Below are 26,671 nucleotides of genomic sequence, written 5' to 3'. Positions count from 1 at the left end.
AATCATCCTACAAACACACTAGTCAGTAGTAGAGCCAGCTGTGACACCTCCACAGACATTCCAAGTCCTGGGATCAGTCCTGCCCTCTAGGGTGTGCAGAGCAGAGGGGAGATGCTGTTTGTGGAGCCTGAAAGACACCAGCCCGTCATTTCCATGTTTGAGCCAGTACCCAGGTCATGAGGTGAAAGGTCGGTGGTGGTGAGATCTGAGGAACTTGGTACCCAGAAATTACAGGGTCAGACCTGACCAGGGAGCAGGATACCTGATCACATTGAGGAAGTTGTTACAGAAACATAGTAGAAATGAGCCTTAAGCTGTCCCAGGCTCACTGCCCTTGACTCAGTCCAGACTTTGAGGAATGGCTTTCATCTGCAGTCTCCCTCAGCCCACCTGAGGCAGGAATAGATGATGAGGACCCAGGTCCTGGCCTAGGGGTCTGAGCGGTTCTGGCTTTGCATTTTCTGTAGAACTCTCTGAGCAGATCGAGAAAGCTCTCCAGTTGGAAGAGGAGAGGAAGCGAGCCCAGGAGGAGGCTGAGCGCCTTGAGGCTGATCGTGTGGCTGCCCTGCGGGCCAAGGAAGAGCTGGAGAGACAGGCACAGGATCAGATAAAGAGCCAGGAGCAGCTGGTAGGGATTGCCTGGTCTCGAGATGCTAAATTATGGAGAGGCCACTTCTGGGGATCAAAATGACACCTGTCTTACAATGCTTTCAACTAGGGCTGTAAGCAGATCTGCTGTGGCAGCCACAGGGAGGGGGTGGGCCTTGGTCATCAGAGAGGTGGACGTGGGTGCCCGGAGTCCCACAGAGAATATAGGGTGGTACATATAGGCTCCCTTGACCATGGGAGGGAGAGGATGCCACCTATCACCAGAGAGGCTATTCAGTCTCACATGTGAAAGTTTGTCCACCAATGGACTCTGCCAAAAGGATTCTAGAAACCACTTTCCCTTCCCTTCCAGGCCACAGAGCTGGCAGAGTACACTGCCAAGATCGCACTCCTGGAGGAGGCACGGAGGCGCAAGGAGGATGAGGTTGAAGAGTGGCAGCACCGGGTGAGTCTCAGCTCCAGAAACCGTACGTGGTCACAGGCTGCAGCCTGGAGGGTGGGTTGAGCAGGGATGTGGCTCAGCTGAAGGGTTGCATCCAGAGCTTTTGGGGCCTTTTATAATCCTTAGCAGATGCCTCTCTACTAGCAAGGCAGAAATCCCTGAGGAATGGGCTTAGGTCCTGGGGCCTAGGGTGCACTGGTGTCGGCTTAGCAAAGGAACAAAAACGGCTTATTCCCTTCCCCCACTTTGTTACCACCTCCCACACAGTTCAGACACCCCTGATCAAGAACTAGTTTTAAATATGACTACTTGGGCACCCCCTGCAGTGGGGTCACAGTGCCTGAAGCAAGATGTGGCAATTGGAGTATATACTGTAGAACCTTGGAAGTCTCCAGACCATGGTGACATCTCAGGCTCTGCCATCCATCTGTGTGACTGAGAGCTCACCTCTAAGCCACACAGAATGGAGGTTGCATCCAGTGTGTCAGTCTGTCTGCCTTACAGGTCAGAAATCATGTGCTTTGCATGGGTTCATTTGGTTATAGCTGAAATGAGACCAGGCAGAAAACCTGCCCCACTACCTGTATTCTGTGACCTACAGGACAACAGAGGGGCTAGGTCTGGCTGATTCTCACTGTGGCGGACTTACAAGGTTTGGGAGGGCCCCTTTCACCTGTGTCCTTCTGCCTCTGGGATAGTGTTTCCCATTCCTACCTTAACTGTTCTCCAACTCATTGCAAGCAGAAAGTGTTCATTATAGAGTATCAAGCCAGTTATAAAGCAGGTTGGATTGAGTTTACATCTAGGAAAGGGATGAAGGTAGATGGGATTGGGGCTGTGCCCCACTAATGTAGGCAGACCCCGGGGGACGGGCAGGAAGGTGCTTGATGACCAGCAGCCCTCTAGGTGAGGTGCATGCCCAGACACGTGTGGTGCTCCAGGAGTTGGAGGACTTGGCTGAGGTCTTTAATAACTGTTTTCCAAGAATATAGATACGGGCATATGCTCAGATTATGAGCAGAAAGAAATGATAAAGTGTCTAATCTCTGGAACCTTGATTTTCCCTGTTCTGTGGACTTGGCTAGTGATTGCAGAAGGTCCTGTGTGTCCCACTCCTGAGCAGTGGTCCAGCTGCCTGGAACCAGCTGGGGCCACAATCCCTATGCTCCTTACACCAGACCATGCCACTTCTAAAGAAAAGGGTCCCCAGTGCAAGGGCTATAGGAAATAGCTCTCACTTGTCCAATGCTCTGCTCTCAATAGGCCAAAGAAGCCCAGGATGACCTGGTCAAGACCAAGGAGGAGCTGCACCTGGTGATGACAGCTCCACCACCCCCGCCACCCCCAGTGTATGAGCCTGTGAATTACCACGTGCAGGAGGGTCTGCATGATGAGGGGGCTGAGCCCATGGGCTACAGTGCCGAGCTTTCTAGTGAGGGCATCCTGGATGACCGCAATGAGGAGAAACGCATCACTGAGGCCGAGAAGAACGAGCGTGTGCAACGACAGCTGCTGGTGAGCATGGCAGAGGCCGAGGGGCCTTTGGGGGGTGCTTTGCTTTCCTCCGTGGAAGCAGACTTTATACAGGACCACCAGGAGTTGATGCCCCCACCACCACATTCCCTAAAGGAGGGCGTCTTGTCTCCCAGTCACTATGGTGTCACTGTCACAGAGGAGGCAGGTAGGTAACAGGTGCTGCTTTATGTTGCAGACTCTGAGCAATGAGTTGTCCCAGGCCAGAGATGAGAATAAGAGGACCCACAATGACATCATCCACAACGAGAACATGCGGCAAGGCCGGGATAAGTACAAGACGCTGCGGCAGATCCGGCAGGGCAACACCAAACAGCGGATCGACGAGTTCGAGGCCATGTAAAGACCAGGCTGGGACTGAGGGCATAGGGCGCCTCACAGCAGCCCAGTCACTTGGCTCTTAGTCTAGCAATCCCCTTGACATGTTCCAGTCCCTTAAACAGCAGTTACCCGGCAGAAGTGTTCTGGACCGGGAGCCAGCAGAAGCCTCCCTGGCTATCTTCCCGCCTGTACAATAGTGCCAAACAGGCCCGATTTTTATGACAGTTACTGAATCACTTCCTGTTTCCTGCTTGGACCAGGATTGCTGGGATTCAGATGCCTCTAAGGTCTTAAACTTCATGCTGGCCTGTGTGACACAAGGTTCAGTCATTAGAGACCACACTGTGGTTTACATCTGTGCCATCCCTTTTTTGGTTTTGAAATGAGCTCACGTTGATTTGTTCTTGATTTCTATGAAGGATCCATCTGTGTTTTGAGGGGTGAAAATTATTTTGAAAATTGAGTCTAAAACTCGCTCCCACATAATGATTTCCTTCCTCCAAACACCGGTTCAAACCGCTGACAGACTTGTGGTCTTGAGTGTACGGTACAGGACTCTGATAAACAAAACTGTTTTCATGCTTACCTTTAGAATACATTGTTGGACTTATATAGCTAATGATCTGCTATAGATAGTATTTATATATGTGATATGGGTTTGTAACATTAGTTTTAAAAAGGGAAAGTTTTGTTCTGTATATTTTGTTACCTTTTACAGAATAAAAGAATTAAATATTAAAATACCATGTAACTCATGGCACTTGATCTGACGTGAAGGCAGCTGTGAAATGATTACCTGCTGTCATCACATCTGTACAAAATGTTAGCGTTGTTTGTGCATGTAACTGCACACTCCAATTTTCTGTTCGTTTGAAAAAATCCATGCTATGATTTCATTGAGACTCCAGCCATGAAGGGACTCTGACCCATTTATTTCGAGTGCCTCGTTCCTACCTGATTCTGCACTTCATCTCCTTTTTGTGCACTGCAGACGTACACAATAAAAGCTCTAAGGCATTGTGCAGCGGTGGGTGTCTGCTTGCATGGCCAAGGGTGGGGAGTGTGGGGACTTGCCTGAGTTCTGTGCGGTACTGGGGGGGAGGGGGGCTGTTAGAGCTTACCAACCAGAAAGGAGTGTTTCCAAGCTAAACAGTTGGCTAACCTTCACTGGAAGGTGTTCCACAGGAGGAGGGAGAAGATTCACCACATTTTTTTTCTCTCTTTCTGAAAATGTGCACAACAAAGTTTAGAGTCCCATTAATAAGCACTGGCAGCCTTGGGTCACTGTTGAACATTTATTGAAATCAAATGGTTTTCCACATCTCTCAAGAGACGGTAACCGCCCCCCACCAGACTGACTTGGGCAGCACTAGTCATTGTTCTGTTATCGTAAGCACACACAGGTGTGGAATGCTCTAAGATGTGATAGACCCAGGCAGGTCCATGTGACCCAGTGGTCTGGTTCTGTGACTGACAGTCTCAGGTGCTGTCGACTTTTTCAGCAGGCATGGCTTCACCTCAGTGTAGGACAAGGGTCATGTCTGTCCATAAGTTGGGGCTGGACAGGACTTTCTGCCACTGAAGCTTTGACTGGGAACACGAGTCCACACTACCAGCTGCACCTCCCTCTGTAACGAGACATGTTAACGATGGCAGAGGAGGATACCACTTTTGCATTCTCAGCTTTTAAAAATCAAGAGCCAAATGGTAAAAGTTTTCTACCTCATCTGGAGAATGTATGAAAATGTCAGTGTCAGATGAGTAAGAGGACCACCACCTCCATCCCCTCTCCCCGCAGTGCGCTAGGAACAGTGTGCTGAGATGTTCAGAATCATGCCCCAAAAGCCTCTCACACATTTCCATGGTCTAAAGGGACGAGGACTCTGGGCAGACTTCCCCGGGAGTCATGGACTTTAATACTGAGGCTGGTCTGGGGACCCTGCCTTTTCATGGAGTCCTCAGAGTAAGGATACCATTCTTTTGGAAAATACTGTTTGGTAATGCTCAGTTGGCAGTCTGTGGAGATGTATGTGGGTGTTGGGGGGGGCGGACTTCTCACACTAGGGGCTTTGAGGGCCCTCTGGAAACTAGGTAGGACACAGAACCAGCCCCTCCCCACAGGGTACCGTCCGCACAATGCCAGCAGCCCCCTGGTGAGCCACCCTGAATGGCACCCTTGTTTGCTTGTCCTTCACATGCGGTATTTGTTTGGATTAAGGTATTTTCCTTTAAGAAAATAATCCTCTTATGATTGACACCAGGAACAAAAGCAAATACTGTCCCTTGCCTGTTGTGAGGCCTGAAACTTTTCTTTAGCGGACCTAAATCTGATTTAGATTGCTGAAATACTTGGCTGCATTACTGCTCTCCTGTAGAGTTAGACCTAGATTAGGAATTCCCATTTATGGTGAGATAGGGCACTTTCCACTGTGGAAGCAATTCTTGGTACCCATGTAGGACAATCACTAAGGACATCAACGCTGTGGGTTTCGCTGTTTGATAAGCTCTGGAAGACAGATCCACCAAGTTACCAGACTTACTTGTGCCAAGCCTGGCTCCACCCAGCAGGCGGTCGCTCATACCAAAGATGGCCTGGTCCCAGACAGTTAGCTCCAAGCTTGACTGCCTCAGCTGAGAACTGCTAACGCCATTGAACACAAAGGAGTGTTTCCACTGGGGACAACCTTGCTTCTTCAGTACCGGGGACTTCAGTCGAAGTTTTTGTTGGTCTGGCAGGGTGAGACAGCTGCAGAAGGAAATGCAACCCTGAGGCCAGCAAGCAGCCTCCTCTGTGGTTTCCCCTGCATCCCTGGCAGGCTGGACGTGCAAGTGTTACATCCTGGGGGGCGGTATTCTACCCTGAACTAGGATGTGAACCTCAAGGTTTGACTATGTGCCTTCTCAATAGAATCTTCCAATTTTCTTTTAGAGCTGGATTCTGCATCAGGTATGTAGGGTAAGTTGAAATGCTGTGGCACACGGACCTCACTGTAATCTCTTAAGGTTATGCCAACACCGCCCATTAAAGCCAGTGCCCAGGGACCAGGGCTCTGTATACATGGGATATAATTTTGCTCTACTGTGAGGAAAACACATTCAAAAACTAGCTTGCCCAAGGCCATACACAGTAGCAACAGGATCAGGACACAAGCTTGGATCCGTACTGACAGGCCATCATTTTTCCACACTGTTGGGGGCTGGAGATTTAGCTCCTCAGTATAATTACTGGTGTTTTCTTTTGAGGACATTATAATGCATGCCATAGTGACTAAGAATGGCACGTGGAGGTTAATCATGTGAGGCTTAATTCGGGAGGAGGTGCCGAGCTAAGAAGATGTTGACTGAACACATCAGTTTCATGCTTGATTTAAAAAATGATGACTGATAGACAAGAGCTGACAAGGTCTGGATTCCTGATTAAAATGTGCTATTCCCAGCCAAGCCTCAGCATGTCCAAATCCCATTTAGAAATCATGGTCCTTAAAAATGTGCTGTTATTTTCTTTATAACTTACATTTTTATTTTATGTGGGTGTACACACATGTGCAAATGTATTCATGTGTATACATTCCCAAAACACATGTGGAGGTCAGAGAACAGCTTTCAGGAGTCGGCTCTCTCCTTCTACCATGTGGTTCTGGGGGATTGAACTCGGGTCATCAGGCTTGGTGGCAGGTGCCTTTATCTGCTGAGCCATCTTGCCAGCCCAATGTTAGCTTTTCATTGGAAAGGTAAAATAAGATAAATTTGAATTGCCTGTACTATTTGGTGTTTCCTAACATCTCTATTTCTAGGACAACGCTGAATATATATATATATATGGGGGGTGTGGGGGTGTATAAAACAGACAATACATATAATACTTACCCCTTAACAAATGAGTTTAAGGTACCATCTGACCGCACAGGTAAATTCTTGGCTCCCAGCACAACCAAACAAAGTTGGCCATTAAGTGACAGCTGGTCTGTCCATGGAAGGAAAGTCAGAACTCAGGTTAAGCCCATTTCTCCTGAATGGTATGCAATACCAACACCCCCAAACACACAGTCCCTGAGAAGTCTCTCAGCCAGGCCCTGAGCACAGGAGGAAGAGGCTCACTTCTCCTATAGGTGTGACTGGCCTTGTCTACACACTGCCCCTATGGCCAGCATAGGACAGTATGGGAAGACCAGTAGAATCCTGGGGAAGGTGCAGCAGCAGAGAAGACTGGGGAACCCACAGAAAAAAAGCTGTGGAACCTTTTATCTGACTGTAGCCAGTGCTTTGGGAAGGGAGCCTTAGCTGCTGTTGTAGGGAGGTTGTGATTGCAGGGGCTTGCTGGTGGCCCTGGGAGCTCAGAAGTGGGATGACCTCTCCCTGCCCAAGTCACTAAATCACACCATTGTGCATTCTTCCTGTGTCCTTTTCTGTCCGCATAGTGTCCAGCAACCTGGCATCTGCCCTGCATTATCGAAGTTAAATCCCTGAAAGGTACTTGGCCCACGCCACTTGCTGCACAGCAGCTCTTTCGATGAGTCTCCAGATGCCAGCAGCCCAAAAGCACTCAGTTCCTAAAGAGCCAAACTATGGACTCAGTCACAGAGCATCCCTCTTCAATGGAACCACCAGAGACTATTCAGCCTACATGTTTGGAGGGATAAAATGGGCACCTGAGGCCTTTCCTGCTCTAGTCACCCATGTCCCAGGTTCCAGGAAATCCTGTCCTAGGCCACCTCCATTTCTTAGTGAGAAATACTGAGGTGTGTGGGATCAGTGGGCAATGGGAAGTCTTTTGCCCACCTCAAACTGCCTGCCCTCCAGGATTTGGGAACAGTGACAGACAAATGCTCAGGGGTCTGGAGGTGACCAACCTTCTTGGGTCTCCTGGACCTTTCTTGACCCTGCGGGGAGGACCAGTTTGGCTCGAACAGCAAGTTCACCATTATTCTGAGGAACACCGTCTTCATATTTCTCAGCCTGCAAGCAAAAAGCAGAGCTCAGAAGCAGGATCCTTCTACACCCTACAACCACCTGTGCTTCTCGGGTTGTCCCAGCTCCATCCATAAAAGCTCCCATCACCTTTGCAAGGCCTCTCAGTCCTGAGAGAGCCCAAGGATGGAGTGGGCATATCAATGGTGAACTGGTCTTCATCTGTATCATCTCATCCCTGCCTCCCTCAGCCCCTCAGTGTGGGGTGAGCAGTTCTACCACCTCAGCATACCAGGAAACAATGGGCCTGCAGAGCTAATATAGCCCCAAGCAAGCCTGGACATCACCAGGTTTGAAAATCTCAAGCCCCATCCCTGGCCACCAACTCCCTCTAGGTCAGTAAGGACTGAAGTTACCCTTCCTTGCTAATATCTGCTTCAGGCACTGGGGACAGAAAGGATCACAGGCTGTGCCTAAAATCTAACTCTAGGTTGTGGATGTCCAACCCCTGCAAGAACACAACAACCCTGCCTACCAAAGTGACTTCTCTAGTCATGAGTGATTTTGTTAGAAAGTGAACGTAAGGCCCAGAAAAGGGATGATCCTGAATCTGATCATCTTCTATCCAGGGGGTAGAGAAGTGTACTGGGAAAAGGGGGGTGTGGATTTGTTCAGTCCACATCCTGTGGATGCTGTCACCAGCTGTGAGGAGCAGCCCTCGGTATCCAGGGCTCCTGGGAGCCTATGTGGACCAGCCAGCATCTACACTGAAGAATGTCTTCTTGGCTCTTGTGTGTCAACTGGGATAGGTCACCTCCACCATCAAGGTCTAGAAACCAGGCACCAGCCTAAGTGCCCTGTGTCAGAGCCCTGTGAACAGGCCCATGGGCATTCATTCCCCATCCAGCAGCAGGTTGCTTTAGCTTGGCACTCCACTCTTAGCCTGTTTGCCAAAGGAGGCCAAGTGGGACACCCCTGGTTGCCAGCAAGAGATATCCCAGCTTTTCACACTGCCAGCAGAGGCGGACACAAAGCAAGAGTGGGCTTAACCTCTGAAATGTGAGTGAGTTCCTAGTGGATGTGGGCAGGCTCAACTCTCAAAGAGACTCACCTTGGACCGGAGTGGATACGAATGGGAAGTCTGCACCACACTATCCTCAAAGTCCCACGTGGCCAGAGAAAGAATCACTTCTCCAAGGAATACCCTCCGGGCAAGGGTGCCCAGGTGCCACACAGAGACCTGCAACCTCCGCGTTACCAGCTGGGCAGGGTCCACTTGATACTGTAGATGCAGAGCCAAGATGGTTAGCCAGGTCCCCGGTCCCACCCCAGGCCTACGTAGGCTTCTCTCCCAAGGGCTGAGCTCGGACCCAGTTGCAGCCAGGGCCAGGTGTGGTGAGGGTGGGCCAAGCTACTTGGAGTCAGGGACTGAGACTGACTCCAAGTGCCTTTGGCTCACCCACAGCCTGGTTCTTTTCCATTCCCACTCCTCCTCCCATGCCTATTCTCAGAAGGCAAGGATGAGTCCTCACCCAGCCAGGACTCCTGGAAATTGAGCCAAGAACTGTGCCAAGGCAAGAGCTGAACTTACATAGGACTAACACTGCATCCAGCCAGTGTCATCCCGGAACGCTAAAAAATGACTTTGATTGTTTTGCATTATTTATTCATTTACCGGTATGTGTGTATGTGCAGAGGTCAGAGGACAGCTTTCTAATTCTTTTTTTATGTGTATGAATGTTTTGCATGCATGCATGGAAGTGCCTCACATGCATGCAGTGCCCTTGGAGGTGAGAAGAAGGTGGCAGATCCTCAGGAACTGGAGTTAGCCACCATGTGGCAGATCCTCTGCAAGAGCTCTTAACTGCTGAGCCATCTCTCCAGCCCCAAGAGGATGGATTTCAAGAATCAATTCTCTCCTTCTACCATGTAGGTCCTAGGGATCAAACTCAGATCATCAGGCTTCATGGCAAATGCTTTTACCTGCTCTGTCATCTTACAAGCCCCAGATTTTTAATTTTTTTTAAAAAATGCAAGGTGTTCAGGATACAGCACTTTGCTTGGCATGCATGAAACCTCAGGTTTTGTCCCCAATACTGAAAAGAAAAAACACAAAGTATAAGCTTCCCCAGTATGTTTGCCATAGATAGACAATGCATGTAAGTGGGATACAGGGACAGAGACCAGAGGCTAAAGGCCCTGGAACATAGGTAACACACACCCCTTCGGAAAGCTGAGACATTCCTAATGGCCCACTCCATCCCAGACTCTGAGGACCTAGTTTTTAGTAAGTAGCATTTTCTCAACAAACAAGATTCAAAACAAGATTCACATTTCTGGCCCCTTGAGCTGTGCCAGGCATCTTAGGCATCTCTTACCTCTGCAAGCACCTGTGAGGTCAGTATCGAGAGTTACTCATTTGCCCAACAAGACGCAGAAAGTCTGGAAACAATCAGAGGAGGACAGCACTGCCACCCCCATGCCATGCTGCCTACTACAGCTCAGCTCTGGCTTGTGCCGGAGTTTGAATCCTGACTCCCCAGGGGACCCTCTGGGTTGCAGCATGGTGTAACCAAACACAGCTGCCCCTAGATATGCATCTGTTTGGGTTTCATCTCCTCTTAGCACCTTTCTATTTGAGGGTCAAGATAGGAATGAACAGGGAACATCTCTGGAGAGAGATGAAACAGAGGTGAGTGTTATCCTCAGCCTGTCCATCTGGATCCATGTGGCTTGAGGCCAGAGTGCTTGAACCATGTTCCTACTCCATACCCCTCGACTAGTTTTTGTCTGCTTTGCAAATCCCTGTTCTGCTCACACATCTGTCAAAAACCTGTCCCGTGCCTCCTCAGTAGTCAGTTAAGCCTCTGACTACAGAGCTCTCTTGCCCTCTGGGAAATGAGGCTGTTCCAAGAAGAGCTAGCTCTACTGGGATACAGTGGGCCATAGTACAGAATGAGGCCAAATGTTGCCTCCTGAGTGCCACTCCCTAATCACTCCTCTGGGCCACTCAGTAGCCACTGTCCAGTCCTTCGAACACTCAGGCCTGCTTTTCCTGAGTCCTCACTAGTTGGTCACCCCCATCTGATGAATAGAACTGTTCCCCTCTAGTGCCTGTACTGTGGTTCCCAATGCCTGTACCAGTGGACCAAGGCTGCTACAGATTATGGGGTCTGACCCATAAACAGCTTCAGAGAACAGGTCCAGACAAGGCCTGAGTCACCCAGATCTATGGTCTCAGTTCTCCCTAGCCCCCATTAAGAGGACCTCAAAAATGGGTACAAGGTTCCCTGAAGTACAGAGCCCCCCGCTCCAAGCACTCTGCCTAGAAAACTTTGACAATTTCTAGAGCCTCAACTTTGTGTATGTGTACATGTGTGCACATATGTGAGCATACACACATGTGCATGTTTGTGGAGGCCAGAGTCCACTGTTGCATGTCTTCCTCAGTTTTCTCAACACTGGGACAAAGTCTTTTACTCGTTCACTAGGCTGACTAGCCAATGACCTCCAGGGACCTCTGTCTGTACTTCCCAGCACTGAGTTTACAGAAATGTATTTCATTCATCTTTTTTACGTGGCTAATAGGGACAGAAACATATGTGTAGCACGTAATTTACAGACCAAGCCACCTTCCAGCCCAAGCCTCAACGTTCACACACACATTTCTGACAAGATGGGGTGTGTTTGGAGTGAAATGGTTGTAAACTCACACTTTGCTCAAAACCAGCAAGACATGGTTCTCAAAGCCCTTTACTACTGTCTTTCCCCTGGTGCCTACCCAGGTTTCACAAACCTCCCGATGCCGACCCCAGGGGGAAAGTGAAATACTGGTTTCTGTCACGCTTTTAATGATTGATTGGTCCCCTAGGCCCCCATTCTTTTCCATCTTTACAGGAGTTTCTTTAGGAACAAGTCTGGCCTGTGCTGGGATGTTCTGAAATTAGGTTAAAGACATAATTTTTCAAATAGATCTAGAAAGCTCCCTAAGACTATAAAATATTCACACTAGACTAGATAATACCCATAGGTAAAAATAATTGTAAGTGATTTTAGATTCTGCATGTAATTTAAATAAGCTAGGTAAAACCTTTTTAATTGAATTATATAATTAAACATTGATCTGAAATGATCCTTGTCTCATTTCATAAGCCTTGATTGGGTGCAAAATGCATTATTACACTTACGATGAGTATCTAGATACCAACTTAAAAACATTTCAGGTGGCACATAGCTTTTGACTGTCCCCCTGCAGGCTGGTGGCCCCAAGGCAAGGCTACAGTAACTTGCCTGTGGGTGGCCAGCAGACCAGAACCTGTGGGTACAGGGCATCTCAGGCCCTGCCCACACCTGCTGAGTCAGAATCTGCAACTTTAAAAAGAACCTAGGGGATTCCTAAATGCGTGGGCTCAGAGAAGGGCAGCTTGCATTCTGCCTAGTCTTCCAGAATTCCGTGTCTGTGTTCCTCCATGTGTATATAAAGCATTTGGCCAGAGCAGAGGCCCAGGAAACAATGGCTATTATTTAATGAACTTGGAGCTCTGTGCCAGCTTCCCACATGGCCCTGACTGCCAGCTCATAGATCCCCCTACTTGCCAAGAAAGACAAACAAAACCTTCTTCCTTTGCCAGTGTGAAACAGCAGGACTCCTGGGCTGCCCAGTTGTGGCTGGGGTGTCCCCAGAAGTGGCAAGGACAATCACAGCTAGTTTTCTACCCACGCTGGGACTTCCTCAGCGAATGAGAGTGAGAGGCCCTGGCTCTACCCTGAACAACTCTCGTATTTCTTAGTAAAAAAAAAAAGTGAAAATGCAAATTGTTCCTTCACAATTTTTATCTGTGTGTGTGCATGTGTATATATATGATGTAAAGTGTGCGATGAGTGTATGATGTGTGTATAATGTGTGATGTGTGTCTATGTTGTATATGATGTATGTATATAATGTATGTGTATGATGTGTGTAGAGTATGTATATATAATGTACATGTGTAATGTGTGGGAGTACAGATGCATACATGCTAAAGTGTGTGTCTGTGGAGTCAGGACAGACAGGTGACAGTCCTCACTTTCCACCTTGTTTGGGACAGGGTCTGTTTCACCACTGTGCACACAAAGCTTGCCAGGGTTTCTCCTGTCTGCACCTCCCATCTTACTGTGAGGACACTGGGACTGCAGTGCTACCAAGTCTGGATTTTATGTGGGTTCTAACGATCCACACTCAGGTGCTCAGTGCCTGCTAAAGAAGTGCCTTTCCCGCTGAGCCATCTCCCCAGCCCTATAATTTTTTATAAAATGACATTTCTTTTTCATAAAAGAAATAATGGTTTTCAGCTATTACAATAAATAAACTTCTGCAAAGAATGAAATTGGTGGCTTTACTTCAGGGGCCTCTGCTTGAGGCCACCTCTAATATTGAGGCAAATTCCACAAGACAACTAATCTTTTAAAAGTCACTCTATACTCAGTTATTAGGTTGAGACATTTTCTCAGAAATCATTAATCAAAAGCTGTTTCCAAGTACAGCAGAGTCTGTACTTTTCCTGTACAAAAGCTGGTATCTGCTGTCTGTCAACTTACCACTGATTGACAGAGCCACGAAGAAATGTATAGGTGTCTGCACTAATATATAACTGACTAAAGAGATCCAAAGAGGTGTTCTGTACTCTGACCCTGGACCAGCCTGAGGTAGGGAGGATTCAGCTCAGGAATGTTTGCCCAGCAGATACCTTTAAGGTCTCTTCAAAGGTCGGGTCCAGCGTGTTCTTTTGGACTCTTGTCTTGCGTTTTCCTTGGGAGGACCTGTCAGGCAGCAGGTAGGTCTTGACATACCTGGTGACCAAAGGCAAAAGGACAAAGGAACAACTCAGCACGGGATGGACAGAGAGTTCAGAGGTGCAAAATCCATACATCAGCAGTTTTTGTCCTGCTTCCCTGCAGGTGTCTGAGTTGATAGGAAAGGATCAGTGACCGTGTCTGACTCTCACAGTGTGATTGTGGGTACACACACATGTGCACACATAAGCATGAAGGTCAGAGGTTGATGCTTGACATCTTCCTCAATTGCTCTCCACCTTGTATGTGTTTTGACACAGGATCTTTCACTGAACCTGGATCCCCTTGATTAGGACTGGCTGGCCAGCAAGCATCAGGGCTCCTTCTGTCTTCAGCTTTTTATGTGGGTATAGAGAATCCAAACTCATGTTTTCCCAGCAAGCACTTGACTGAGACATCTCCCCAGCCCCTGCCATGAGCCACTTTAGTACTAGGTGAATTTCTGACTCGCATGGCTTTGGCCAAGTACTGAACATTCCTACTGAATGTTCTTGGGATTGAGGGGTGAAGGTCCCTGGCCTTGCTCATTCCCTACTCCTGGAATCTGTATCCTCTCCCACCTGCTAATTTGATGAAGACTATGGAACCAGATGCTCCAACCATGTGCCAGGCCCCTCCTTCCACCTCTACCCATCACTATCCTCCAGCCCTCAGAACTAAGGGGAAATGGAAGCTTATGACTCATACTAGGCTTTTTCTTCATGGGAATCTCAAAGATTCATCTCTTGGGGCTGGAGAGATGGCTCAGCAGGTGTGCTTACAAACATGCAGGCAACATACTCATACACACCAAATAAAAATAGTAATTTTTTAAAAAAGACTAACCTCTTCCTGTCTACTTGGGGTCCTGTAATTTTTTTATTCATTGAAATACTTTTATTAATTCTTTAATAATTTCATACAATGCATTGTGAGCATATCCCCCCCTCCACTCTACCCCTACCTCACTGCCTGCCCAACTCCATGTTTTTTTCTTTCTCTTTTTTCTACCCATCAAGTCTAATTTGTAGTGCTCAAATTCCTGAATGTGAATTGGTTTTGGACTTTTATATAAGAATTTCTCATATACATTCTTCACTAACTCATTTATCTCTCATCAACATTGAGATTCATCCACATTTCCTACCCATTATTGCACTAGTTAATCTATCAGTTCATTATCTTCTGAAGAATCTGCATTTCATGTCTTAGTTTTTGATATTATAAACAAGTCAGTCAAGTGTGATGGAGCATGCCTTTAATCCTAACACTCAGGAGGCAGATCTAGGCAGGCTTAAGGTCTAGTTCAGCAATAGAGTATGTGCCTAGCATGCATGAAGACCTAGACATAATCCTCAGCACTAAAAAAAATCCCTAAGGACTGTGGCATAGCTCAGTGGTACAGTCTATACTCAGCATGTGTGTGCCCCTGGGTCAATCCCTTGCAACACACACACACACACACACACACACACACACACACACACACAATTTCCTAAAAATAAGAAAACAAACCAATTTTAAAAAATGGGCAAAAAAACAGAAAGTTTACCAAAGTTGCTCATGCATGTGCAGGAAATATTGCCCATTTCTATTAGTTGCCACATTTACATAATGGTGATATTTAATTTCATCTCAGTTGGGAAATTTTAAAAATTTATGTATTGTGAGAAGTTGTTAATTTTGTTTTTTCTGTATGAAGTCAAACTTCCCAACACCATTTACTGAAGTCCACCTTTCCCCCACTGATCTGTTATAGTTTCTTGCTACAGACTGAATGTGTATGTCCCTCTACGTTTCAACTCATGCATTGAAACTTAAGTCCTATGTGATTATATTTGGAGGTGGGGGTCTTTGAGAGGTAGTTAGGTATGAGGGTAGCCCTCATGAATGAGATTACTGGTCTTATAAAGGAGTCCTCAGGGAGCTGCCTTGCTCTCTGTGTGATGGCAAATACAGACTACAAGCCAGGAGCTGGTCCTCCCCAGAAACTGGATCTACCAGCATCTTAGACTTCCCAGCATCCAGAACTGTGAGAAATATATTTCTATTGTTTATTAGCCAACCAGTCTACAGTCTTCTGTTAAAGCAACTGGTCACTAAAGACACCCATTGACCATACAAGTTTCCACACATGTCTAGGTTTATAACTGGACTTTTTTTTTCTTTTTCTTTTTTTTTTTTTTTTTACAGGGTTTCCCTAGTCCCAGCCCACCTGGAACTCACTACGTAGACCAGGCTGGCTTCAATCTCACAGAGATCTACCTGCCTCTGCCTCCCGAGTATCGCTGGACTTTTGATTCTGCTCTGTTGACCCACGTCTTTATCCTTGTACCGATAACACATTAAAAAAAAAAAAAAAACTTACGGATTGCACTTTTTCTTCTTTTCCTCTCCATAAGCAAGATTCTTACAGCTCTTGATGCATATTTCTAAAGACTGGGTTTTAAAGCAGTAGCGAATGGCAAATTCTATTTCTCCAGTGACATTATTAGCATTGTCAAAATTACCCATCTCTGTGCAGGTGCTGTTAATGCTAATTAAGCTTCCCTGAAATCAATAATGACAGGCATAATCAGTTAAATTTTTACAGTTCTGATTTCAAAATAAATCATAATTCACACAGAGCACGTATCCTGACTCCTATTAAGTTAATAAATGCATCAGGTTGTGCTTTGCCAAAGTAAGTTGCCACCTGGTAGGGCTACACAATCCCATTCTCACAAGTCACTTGGGAGGAAGTGACCATCTCCCATGCAATTCTGCCAAGATAGCTCTTGGACAAGACAGTGTTCACTGTAGAACAGATGTGTATAAAGCAGCCGAGATTGGGGTCAGATAGACCCGGATTTCATGGATGGCTCACTGGCTGTGTCAAAGTCTGACAGAGAAAAGTAACACTGGTCTCAGGGTTACAGAGGAGACTAAGTGGAATGAGCCTTGTAGAGTATGCAAAGATAATAAATTGTATTTAAATTTTTATGGGCGCTGAAAATAAAAAGTGAAACTACCCTCATAAATTAGAGCAGTCTAAGCTTAGATGATAAATCAAGATAGGTAACACAGGATGCCTGTGCCTAAAAGACCAAGTCAGCCACTTTATCACTATTAAATTTGCTTAAACAACTGCTATCATTTGTATGCAGTGAGTTTCAATGTGGACTGTATAGGAACATTGAAACTTTAAATGATTTCTGCTTCTAATACCAAGCAGCTCCTCTGCACCATACAATACCCTGAAAAGCCTATGGTAGAGAGCCAGAACCAGCAGAAAGAGATAAAAACCAAACCAACTCAGAGGGACTGGAACCTAAAACAACTAAAACCAAGAATACAGCCAGCATCTCCACACCTAGCCACAGGCTCAGGAAAATATCTGACCACACCATAGGACTGTTAGGATGGGAAGCAACTTTACAATAGTACACATACAGGGCATGCAGAATGGGGAGGCACCGTGATGAGGGTATGTTAAAAATGAAGGCAGGGGAGAAGAGGCGAGAGGGGTTGTCGAGAAGAGCTGCTGGGAGAACAGGTGGATAAACAGAGGAGTTGAATTCTGGTCATTGAAACAGCGGGGCATATACCTCAGTGGTAAAGCCCTTGCCTGCCATGCCTGAGTCTCTAGGTTCAGTCCCCAGGACTGCAAAAAAACAATCACAAACCAAAACACCCTGGCACTCATTATGGGACCTGACTTTGGGTTTAGTCAGATTACACTGTGTGATGACAGTTTATCTGACAAGAACAGTTAGGGAGCTGAATTAAACAACCCAGATATTCTAAGACACAGGGCCGGGGAGATTGATCAGAGGGTAGCATGCTGGCTGCTCAAGGAGGAGGACTTGAGTTTGGATACCCAGCACCCATGTAGAAAGCTGATCGCGGTGGTACATGCCCGTAATCCCAGCACTGGGAAGGTGGAGACAGGCAGACAGATCTAGAGACTTGCTGGAAAGCCAGTCTAGCTGAAATGTGAGTTTCAGGTTCAGTGAGAGACCCAGTCTCCAAAAAATAAGGTAGAATGCCACAGGAGAAGGACACCTGATGTCCACCCCTGGCCTCAACTAACATACATATACATAGGCAATCGTACCCTCACACGTGCATGCTACATTCATACCAAAAAAAAAAAAAGTTTCAAGACATTGTGGAGCTACCAAGACAGCCAGGACCCTGGGCTCCAAGGTGCTAAGGAGAAAAGAAGCATGCTAGAATCAACCTGGTTCTCTGGGCTGCTTCTCTCTTGATGGCATTTGCAGACCTGGAAGCCATACCAGGTTGGAGGATGGAAAAGTTCCTCTAAACAAAGACACAGACACTAAGCAAAGGATTTGGCAGTCAGACAGGCTTGGGAAACAAAAGGCAGCCCCAAAGCTATGAAAGCACTCAAAATGAGAAGCCAAGTCCCCAGGGAAAAGGGACATGGTCTGAGCACAGCATCACCGGCTGCCTTCCACGCAAGGTCTTTGCTGAATCAAAAACTGTGGCTGCCACACAGAGAAGCTCAGGAATACCTTCAGAAGTGTCATTGTGCTTGAGAAAAAAATGAGTTCAAGCTTACCACAAGGGTGGTAAATAGCTACACTGTCCGTGGAGCCCCTCAACTGTCCGTGGAGCCCCTCAACTGTCCGTGGAGCCCCTCAAAGGATCTCTTACTGGAAGTAAGGTCCAACTGGTCAATCCTCACAAAGACTGAGCCCAGCTCTGTATTGGCTCAATCCCAGGGTGGATTAAAGACTATTTAACTCTACCCTAGTTGCTGTTGACAGTGAGAGGAAGTTCTCTGAAGGAAGCTATCTTTCTGAGTCTCAAATTATCTGTTTTTCATACATAATTTCCAACATCCAATAAAAAATTACTATCAGACATACCAGGACTAAAAGGTAACAATTGCCCCAGTTTCCTCAGCACAGGGGGATTTCCTGGGATATAGCAGTTGAAGTACTAAAACCCAAAGAATTCTGAATAAGGGTGTATGGTTGGCTACCTTAAGTCTAGGATCCAAGAACAGCAGAGGAAAAACGCAATAAAAACAGATCCCAGATGGTCAAGATACTGATACAAACTTTAAGGTAATAGTGATTATCCAGTATTGTGAGGCACAACTTTAATCCCAGCCCTCTGAGTTTGAAACTTGTCGGGTCTATATAGTAAGTTCCAGGCCAGCCAAGGCTCCATGGCGAGACTGTCTCAAAAAATAATGGTGATCAATAGATGAAGAAAGTAGATAAGATGGAAATTTTCTTCAGAGAACTAGAATCTATAAAAGAACAAAAAGCAACTGAAATTGAGTACTCCACAAATGGACTTAAGATTAGATACAGCTAAAGGAAGAATTAGAATACTGAAAAGTGGGTCAGTAGAAAACATAGTGGAGCAAAAAAGAGATGACTAGAAAGCATACAGGACGCACTGGACGTAATGAAATGTAGAATATGCATTTGGAACGTCACAAAGAAAAATGGGGCAGCTGGTATTCGAAGACATAAGGGCTAAGAATTTTACAAGATTGAGAAGAGATAAACTATATATTCAAAAGTAATATTTTTAAAAAATTAAAATGTATAGGCATATAATAAAACTGCGAAAAAAAATCAAATCTTAATGGCAAAGCAGGGACAACATATTGCCTTTTACTGGGAGAGACATTAGACTTATCCTGCTTACTCCTCAACAGGAATGATACCTATTAGTTGCTTTTATAATCACTGTGATCAAATACCTAACAAGAAGCAATTCAACTATATCTATGAGTATACAAGCAGCAGAAATTGGACTCAGTGGGGTCTTTTAAAAAAAAGAGGATATGAAGTTGGGAGTGGGGGTGGGAGGGTAGATCTGGGAGGAGCTGGGGGGGAATATGATCAATGTACATTGTATATGTATTAAATTCTCAAAGAATTTATAAAAGTATTATAATAAAAGAAGCAACTTCCTCCCTTAAGGGAGGACAGAGTCGTTCTGGCTCACAGTTTGGGGGGATATAGTCCATCAAGTCGGGGGATGGCATGACAGCAGTGACAGGAAAGCAGAATCAGAGCTGGGTTATAACCCTGAGTCCCTCCCCAGCAATCTACTTCCCACAGGTCCCACCTCTTACATAATCTCCCAAAACGCCACCATCAGCTGGGGACCAAGCATTCAAAAACATGAGCCTGTGGAGGTCATTTTACATCCAAATCATACTTTGATAGAAAGAAGATCTTATAAATCCCAAAAAAGTCATAAAACAAAGGGATAGAGGGTCTGGGGAGATGGCTCAGTTGATAAAGCACTTGTTCTACATGCCTGAGAACACGAGTTCAAACCCCCAGCATTCGTGCAAATATGCATACCATACATACACCACAAAGACACACATGCACAATAGTAATAATGGTAATGTAGGTGAAATCTAAGCATGGCATTTGACTCAGCTTAATGCACATTAACTATTATAATTACTGGTGGTATTAGTATTGATCTGCATGCTGTGTGAATGAGTAAGGCTAATTTTGCCACTGCCCTTGACAGATGAAGAAGATGAAACCCAGTGGGCTGTCACTTAACATTACAAAGAGTTAGGACTAGCACTTGAGACTTCTGAGTTCCATTGCTCCTTAAGGTCCAAGGCAGCACATACTTCATGCCCTAACATTTACACAGACTTTAAAAAATCAAAATACTTCACGAACTTCGCTTACTACATAAGCACTGTTAGAGATTTTCCATAAGCCAGACGCTGAGGATAATGCACAGCCCTGTTTTCATGGAGTCACAGTGTAATGGAAGAGATGAGTCTCACTAAAGGGGTCCAGCTGGAGAAGTGGGACAGAAACAACGATAACACCATGCCGTGAAAGCAGACCATCGTGGGCTTTAAGGAAAGTAAGCTGGGCAGTGTTGGATGCTGGGAAAAGGCCAAGTGAAAGGTCAGAAGATGCTGCTAGACTCTGTGAAGTGAAGGTCACTAGCAGAGAGTGAAGGTGCCAGAAGGCAGACTGAGATGGGCTGAAAACGTGGACACAGCCTTTAGGAAGGGCCCAGAAAGGCTGGCTAAGGAACAGAGGCTAGAGAAGAATGAAAGATCGAGTGTAGATGTTTTGACTCAATTCATTTTGTTTTAATAAGAGAGACTTGGGTTTAAGGCGAGCAGAAAAGGATCCAGGTGAGTATACAAGTGAGAGGGGGACAGGTGGCGGAACGAAGGTTCCAAGGAGACAGACGATCAAAGATGGCCCGGAGTATCGAGGGAGGAACAGAGGGAGGGTAGAGAGGCAGGTGTGGGGAGTGGATTCCAACTGGGTCCCTGCACCCAGCTCCTTTTTCTTCATTCATTGCCTTTGTCTCCCTTCTTTCACCCTCCCACCTCCCCTCCCCATCTCCCCCTCCCCTTTTCTCTTCATTTTCAGCAGTAAGAAAGCAGATTTGTTAAGAGAATGAAGAGGCAGCATAGTGTGAAATGACTGGAGCAGCTCTGAAATGGTTGCACTGGAACACAGACAACTGAGTTAACCAGACAAACACAGGGGATGCGGGCAGTGTTGGAGCACGTTTGGAGTTGGTGACGTAGTAGTGAACATAGACGTTCACCAGCTGGTGAATCAAGTGTCTTAGCATTCTGCCTGCCGTGCTGTGTGCCTCTCTCCATGGAACAGAGCTGCTCACCTGGGCTCATCCAGCTGGTGCCCAGAATTCCAAAGCACCCAGGATGTGCTCCAGTGAATGGTTCCATGTTATAAATGGATAACCAGAGGTCAAACCAGGTTGAAAGAGGCCCAAAACTGCATTGTGAATCTGAAGCAAAGCTTGAAGAGGTCCCAGCCCCTCGCTAACTCAGCCCAGGGGCAAGGGAGGTAGTTTCCCTCAGTGAAAGGGAGCACCAAATTCCTTAGGAGATGGCTGATAACCCACCCACTGGCACCTTTCAGGGGCTCAGTTGTTTTTCCCTGGAGCCAGGACCTCTGAGCAAGCTTAGAATGGCAAATTGACTCAACTGAAGGGTTCTGGCCTGAAAGAGCAACGAAGGACTGATCCTGGTTCCTGTGGAAGCCATTGGCACTGTTTGCCTTAAAAAGAAAAAGTCAATCCAGGTTAAAGCAAAGATCCACACACCACAGGCAGGCAGGCAGGGATTCTGTTTGCCAGGGACCTTAAAGGTCATGAGGCCATTTATTGTCACCTCAAGCAAAGCCCTGGGTCCTTCTATTTCACAAAGGCAGGGAAACTAGGAAAACCACAGCCATCTTTTTACAAGTAATGACGCCTGGTAATCAAGAACATAAGGAGCATTAATGCAAAGCACGTTAGTGGGTCATGGGTCCAGACAGCCTTTCGGTCCTGGCCTGACCCCTGCTGGCAGTGTGGTCTCCAGCAATTTTCTCCCTCTGCACAGCCTCAGTTTCCTCTTTTGTTTTTTGTTGTTGTGTTTTTTTGTTTGTTTGTTTTGAGACAAGGTCTGCCTTGAACTCACTGAGATCCACCTCCCTCTGCCTCCCAAGTCCTGGGATTAAAGGTGCGCCACCACGCCCAGCTAGTTTCCTCATTTGTAAAGGCGAATCTCCCTCTTAGAGTTGTGAGGCAGTTCAGCCAATTAATGCATGGGTGAAACCCGCCTGTACAGAAAGTGCATTCTCCTGATAAAGATTTCATACCATCTGCCAGGCATGGTATCCCAGCACATGGGAGGTAGAGGCAGACAGATCTGAGTTTGAGGTCAGTCTGGTCTACATAGCATGTTCCGGGCCAGCCAGCACTATATAGTGAAATACCATCTCAAACAAACCACACACACACACACACACACACAAATAAAAGCAACCAACCAAAACCAAAAGCATTCCACACCATCTGGGCTCACTTTGCAAGCTGGACAAATCTTTTGTTTTTCCTATTGTCTTAGCTTCTCTATTGCTGTGATAAAACACTCTGACCAATACCAACCCGGGGAGAAAAGGATTTATTTCACCTTCAGCTTACATCACAGTCTTTCATCAAGGGAAGCCAGGGAGGACGCTCAAGCAGGAACTGAAGCAAAGACTACATGGGAATGCTGCTTACTTGCTTGCTCCTCTGGTCTGTGCTCAGCCTGCTTTCTTATACAACACAGGACCCTACCCTACCCTGTGGCACCACCCACAGTGGGCTGGGCCCTCCCACATCACTCAACAATCAAGAAAATGCCCCAAAGACATGGTCACAGGTCAATCCAATGGAGGTAATTCCTCAAATGAGGTTCCCTCCACCCAGGTGTGTCAAGTTGACAACTGAAGCTATCCAGCACCTATCTTCTGCCTTTTGACTGTAAAATGTATAATACATAAAGAGTTCCTAGAATACAGAAGTATAGTTAAATAATAATCATGAGATCTATGAAAGTAACATCCATCCCTGCCCTCAGCTTAAGAAAAAGAACATCACAGCTGGGGAGATGACTCAGTGGGTAAAGCACTTGCCATACAAGCACGAGGACCTCAGTTTGGATCCCCTGAACCCACATAAAGCTGGATGCAATAGTATGCATCTGCAGTCCCAGAACTCCTACAGCTAGATGGGAGGCAGTCATGGGAAGAGGCCTGGCAAGCTTGCAGGCCAGCTAGCCTAGCATATAAGCAGCAACAAACAAGGTGGAGGTGAAGATCCACACCTGAGGCTGTCTTCTGACTTCCACACACGTCATGACATGTGCATGCCTATGCTCATGCACACACACACACACACAGCACAGACACACACAGCACAGCACAGACACACACACACACACGATTAAAAAGAAAAGAAAAAAAAAAACATCATTAGGGTCTCCGAAGTGCCCTATATCCCTCTCCCTTAGTCAGCCCCTCCTCCCTGTCCCTGTGAACAGGCTGTTTCAAAACTGCTTAACCATCCCTGCTCATCTTTATGCTTTCATTACCTGTGAACTAACTCCCTCCCAAATATCCCTTATTTTGGAGCACACATAATTAAAATCATCCTGTACACACATGCTCCATAGCCTGCTTTTTGGTTGCTGCCAAATTTTTGAAAGTAAAACTATTATACACAATGCTGCCCTGGACTTCTACATGTGCGCACAGGAGGCAACATTCAGGACAATTTTTAAAGACTATTTCCTACATATTAAATTGTTAAAGAGAGCCTGCAGGATGGGAATGTGGCCTGGCCATAGAGGATGTACTTAGCGTGCACAAGGCCCCCAGGGTGGGAGGAGGGGAGAACACACTTCAAAGGCTGATATATATTTATTGCCAATCACTCTCTAGAGAGGCTGGAGCACTTTCCATTCACCAAGCAGTTTTCAGACGCCTGCTACTCTCCCTCCTTGCTGGCAGCATTTTTTGAAGTTATTAAAGTTGTCCCCAAGATAGTAGCTTGCTCTAATTTCACCCTGATTCTACTACTTGGGACGTTGGGCAAATTTCTCTGTTTACTGTCTATTTGTGAGTGGAGAATTCATACGCTTTTTTTCTAGCCCCACTCCTTGTTCCTCAGAGGTGTGAATTTCTTTCAGAAGGATGTGCAACATCTTTGGACAAGAAGCAATAACCAGTTATTTGTCTTGTTGGAGTCTGGCTTCCTCAGACAAACACTACTTTGGTTCAAAAGGAAGAAATTACAATTAAGCACAATAATCTAACCTCTCCAACATAAATTTGAGGGTACACATCATTAGAAGGGATTAAAATGGAGTGCCCCACTGAGTTGCAGTGAGTTAAAGCAACTTTCTTAAGAAAACAGCAGATCCCAATGCCCTCCTCCCTAGCCCAGTGTCAGCCCTCTTTTTGCTGTTCCTGTTGTTTTGTTTTGTTTTATTTTTATTTTGTTTTTTTCTTTTATGTGTATGAGTGTGTTGCCTACATGTATGTAGGTACACCTGTGTCGTACAGTGCCCCTGGAGGTCAGAGGAGGGTGTCTGATTCCCCTGATACTGGAGTTACAGTTGTTAGCAGCCATGTGGGTGCTGGGAATTGAACCCAGGTCCTCTGCAAGAGGCGTCAGTGCTCTTAACTGCTGAGTCATCTCTCCAGCCCTTTGTTTTGGTTTTTGAGACAGGGTTTCCCAGGTAGTCCCAGATGGCCTGGAACTCATTATATAGACCAGGCTGGCCTCAATCTGAAGGAGATCTGCCTGCCTCTGCCTCTCAGGTGCTGGGATTAAAGGTGTGCACCACCACGATGGGTTCTGCCCTAACTTAAAAATATTTTTTAAATTATTTTTGTGTATGATGTATGTGTATGTATGTTTGTGTGTGAGGGCACACACATGCCACAATGTACATGTATAGGCCAGAGGACAGTCTCCAGTGCCAGCCTCGTTTTCCTCATGTATATACACCATGGTGGTTAGCCAGTTCTTGAGTTTCTGGGGTGTCTTCACCTCCTATCTCAATCTCATCGTAGCAATGTGGGGATTATAGACACATGCCACACCACCAGGTTTTTACACCGAATTTGAATGCAGGTCATCAGGCTCATGCAGCAAGAGCTTTTAGCTGCTGAGCTCTCTCTTCAGCCCAGCCCTACCTAACTCTTGAAGATTTTCCAGGTAGGGATCAGCTGTAAGGGAGGGAAGTGAACCCAGTCCCGTGTAAGACAGGAAAATTAGTCCATAGAAGAGCTCCACAAACCTGTGGATGGTACCACATGGCTGGGTATCCATTTTATGGTCCCGGGGTTCGTTGACTCCGAGTCCTGTAGTCACTTAGGCCTCTAGTAAGCCAGTTGACCTCTGGACTCAGCTTGCTCACTTGTGAAATGGGCTGACAGCACCCACCACAAGGTTACATGATATTAGGAACAGTGCACAGGTTTTGGAGCACAAATGCTATGATTGGGGTTGATCCAGTCACCCAGTAAGTATTTATCAAGAGCCACATGCGTGTCAGACACCGCTCAGGGACATGGGAATTGCATTCTAGGGACAGCTGACAAAGGGCAGAAAGGTGAACTAGAGCGCAGGTGAAAGTGCTACGGACACAATAGACCTGGAGCAGGTAAGAAGGGTGGGAGACTTCTCTGGAGGAGCCTTAAAGAAGCAGGGTGTGGCTGGGCAATGTCGGTTTTGTTTCGGGACTCAGAGACCAGTGAGTGGCCAATGTGGTTGAGTGGAGGCAGCAGGGACAAAGGAAGATGGGAGCAGGGTTGCACAGGAATCTGTGGACTATCAGGTGTTCTAGGTGGTGTATTATTTCTGGAGCTGTAAAGAGGAACTTGGGGGCTGAAGAGGTGGCTCAGTGGTTAAGAGCACTGGTTGCTCTTGCAGAGGACCTGGATTCAATTCCCAGAACCTACATGGTGGCTAACAACCATCTGTAATTCCAGTTCCAGGGGAATCTGACACCCTCTTCTGACCTCCACAGGCATTGAATGACATGGGTGTACTTACATACATGCAGAAAACATACTCATATACATAAAATTTAAAAATAATTCTTTTTGGTCTTTTTGAAGCAGTCTCCCTGTAGCCCTAGCTGGTCTGGAACTCACTAAGTAGATCAGGCTGAATTTGAACTCACAGAGGTTTGCCTGCCTCTGCCTCCAGACTGCTGAGATTAATTTTTTTTTTTTTTTAAAGAAGAGACTTGGGGCTAACTCTAGCAGGATGTTGGGTAGTGTGGGGAAAACTGTCCCTCTGGTGCCCTGTGAAGATTAAGCCTTGTCCTTCTGGGCTGGTCTCCTTTTGGATCAACCTCAGGCTCACAATGGCTAGATTCCAGAGTCCCTACCCCCCCTGAAGTATAGGGGACTGTACCTTCACTGCTCCACACCCACCAGAGGGGTTCACACCAGAAGAGAAGGATTGGGATGCAGCCTTGCTCGCCTGGTCTTTGCAAAAACATTCTCTGACCGTTCATCTTTCCAGACTGTTCTTAAACATAAGCAACCCCGGGTGTTAAGCTATCCTCAAACAGGAGATCTGAAACCCTTACCCCATGGTAATAGAATGAGGAAGTGATTAGGTCAGAGAGCAGAGCCCTCACAAATGGGGGAGCCCTTGCTTCTCGCCCCACCCCTGTGAGGACAGTCAGAAGATGCCCATGATGAAGCAGCAAATGAACCCTTAACA

At 46.5% G+C, this 26,671-nt stretch overlaps 2 protein-coding genes across 5 annotated transcripts in view; one reads left to right on the top strand and one right to left on the bottom strand.

Annotated features, from left to right (window-relative positions):
• The window catches only part of Ezr (ezrin), a 44,781-nt gene extending 40,852 nt beyond the window's left edge, over nucleotides 1-3,929 (top strand). The window contains exons 11-14 of the mRNA XM_008839614.3: nucleotides 468-628; nucleotides 962-1,054; nucleotides 2,315-2,566; nucleotides 2,763-3,929. Of these exons, the coding sequence (XP_008837836.1) occupies nucleotides 468-628; nucleotides 962-1,054; nucleotides 2,315-2,566; nucleotides 2,763-2,927 (671 nt within the window). The 3' untranslated portion in view covers nucleotides 2,928-3,929. The remainder of the gene's footprint in view (nucleotides 1-467; nucleotides 629-961; nucleotides 1,055-2,314; nucleotides 2,567-2,762) is intronic.
• Nucleotides 3,930-4,197: 268 nt separating this feature from the next.
• Sytl3 (synaptotagmin like 3) overlaps nucleotides 4,198-26,671 on the bottom strand; it is a 69,909-nt gene continuing 47,435 nt past the window's right edge. For all 4 annotated transcript variants that reach the window (XM_029566642.1, XM_029566644.1, XM_008839590.3 and 1 more), the window contains 7 exons: nucleotides 15,993-16,174; nucleotides 13,540-13,642; nucleotides 8,925-9,095; nucleotides 7,756-7,861; nucleotides 6,773-6,869; nucleotides 5,446-5,651; nucleotides 4,198-4,533 (listed from right to left, as the gene is read on the bottom strand). In XM_029566642.1, coding sequence (XP_029422502.1) covers nucleotides 4,424-4,533; nucleotides 5,446-5,651; nucleotides 6,773-6,869; nucleotides 7,756-7,861; nucleotides 8,925-9,095; nucleotides 13,540-13,642; nucleotides 15,993-16,174 — 975 coding nt within the window. In that variant the 3' untranslated portion in view covers nucleotides 4,198-4,423. The remainder of the gene's footprint in view (nucleotides 4,534-5,445; nucleotides 5,652-6,772; nucleotides 6,870-7,755; nucleotides 7,862-8,924; nucleotides 9,096-13,539; nucleotides 13,643-15,992; nucleotides 16,175-26,671) is intronic.

Source organism: Nannospalax galili, unplaced genomic scaffold (genome assembly GCF_000622305.1).
Source record: "Nannospalax galili isolate Female #2095 unplaced genomic scaffold, S.galili_v1.0 scaffold211, whole genome shotgun sequence".
Classification (NCBI taxonomy): Eukaryota; Metazoa; Chordata; class Mammalia; order Rodentia; family Spalacidae; genus Nannospalax; species Nannospalax galili.
The sequence above is the reverse complement of the archived record's forward strand: the minus strand, read 5'-3'. Positions and strand labels throughout refer to the sequence as shown.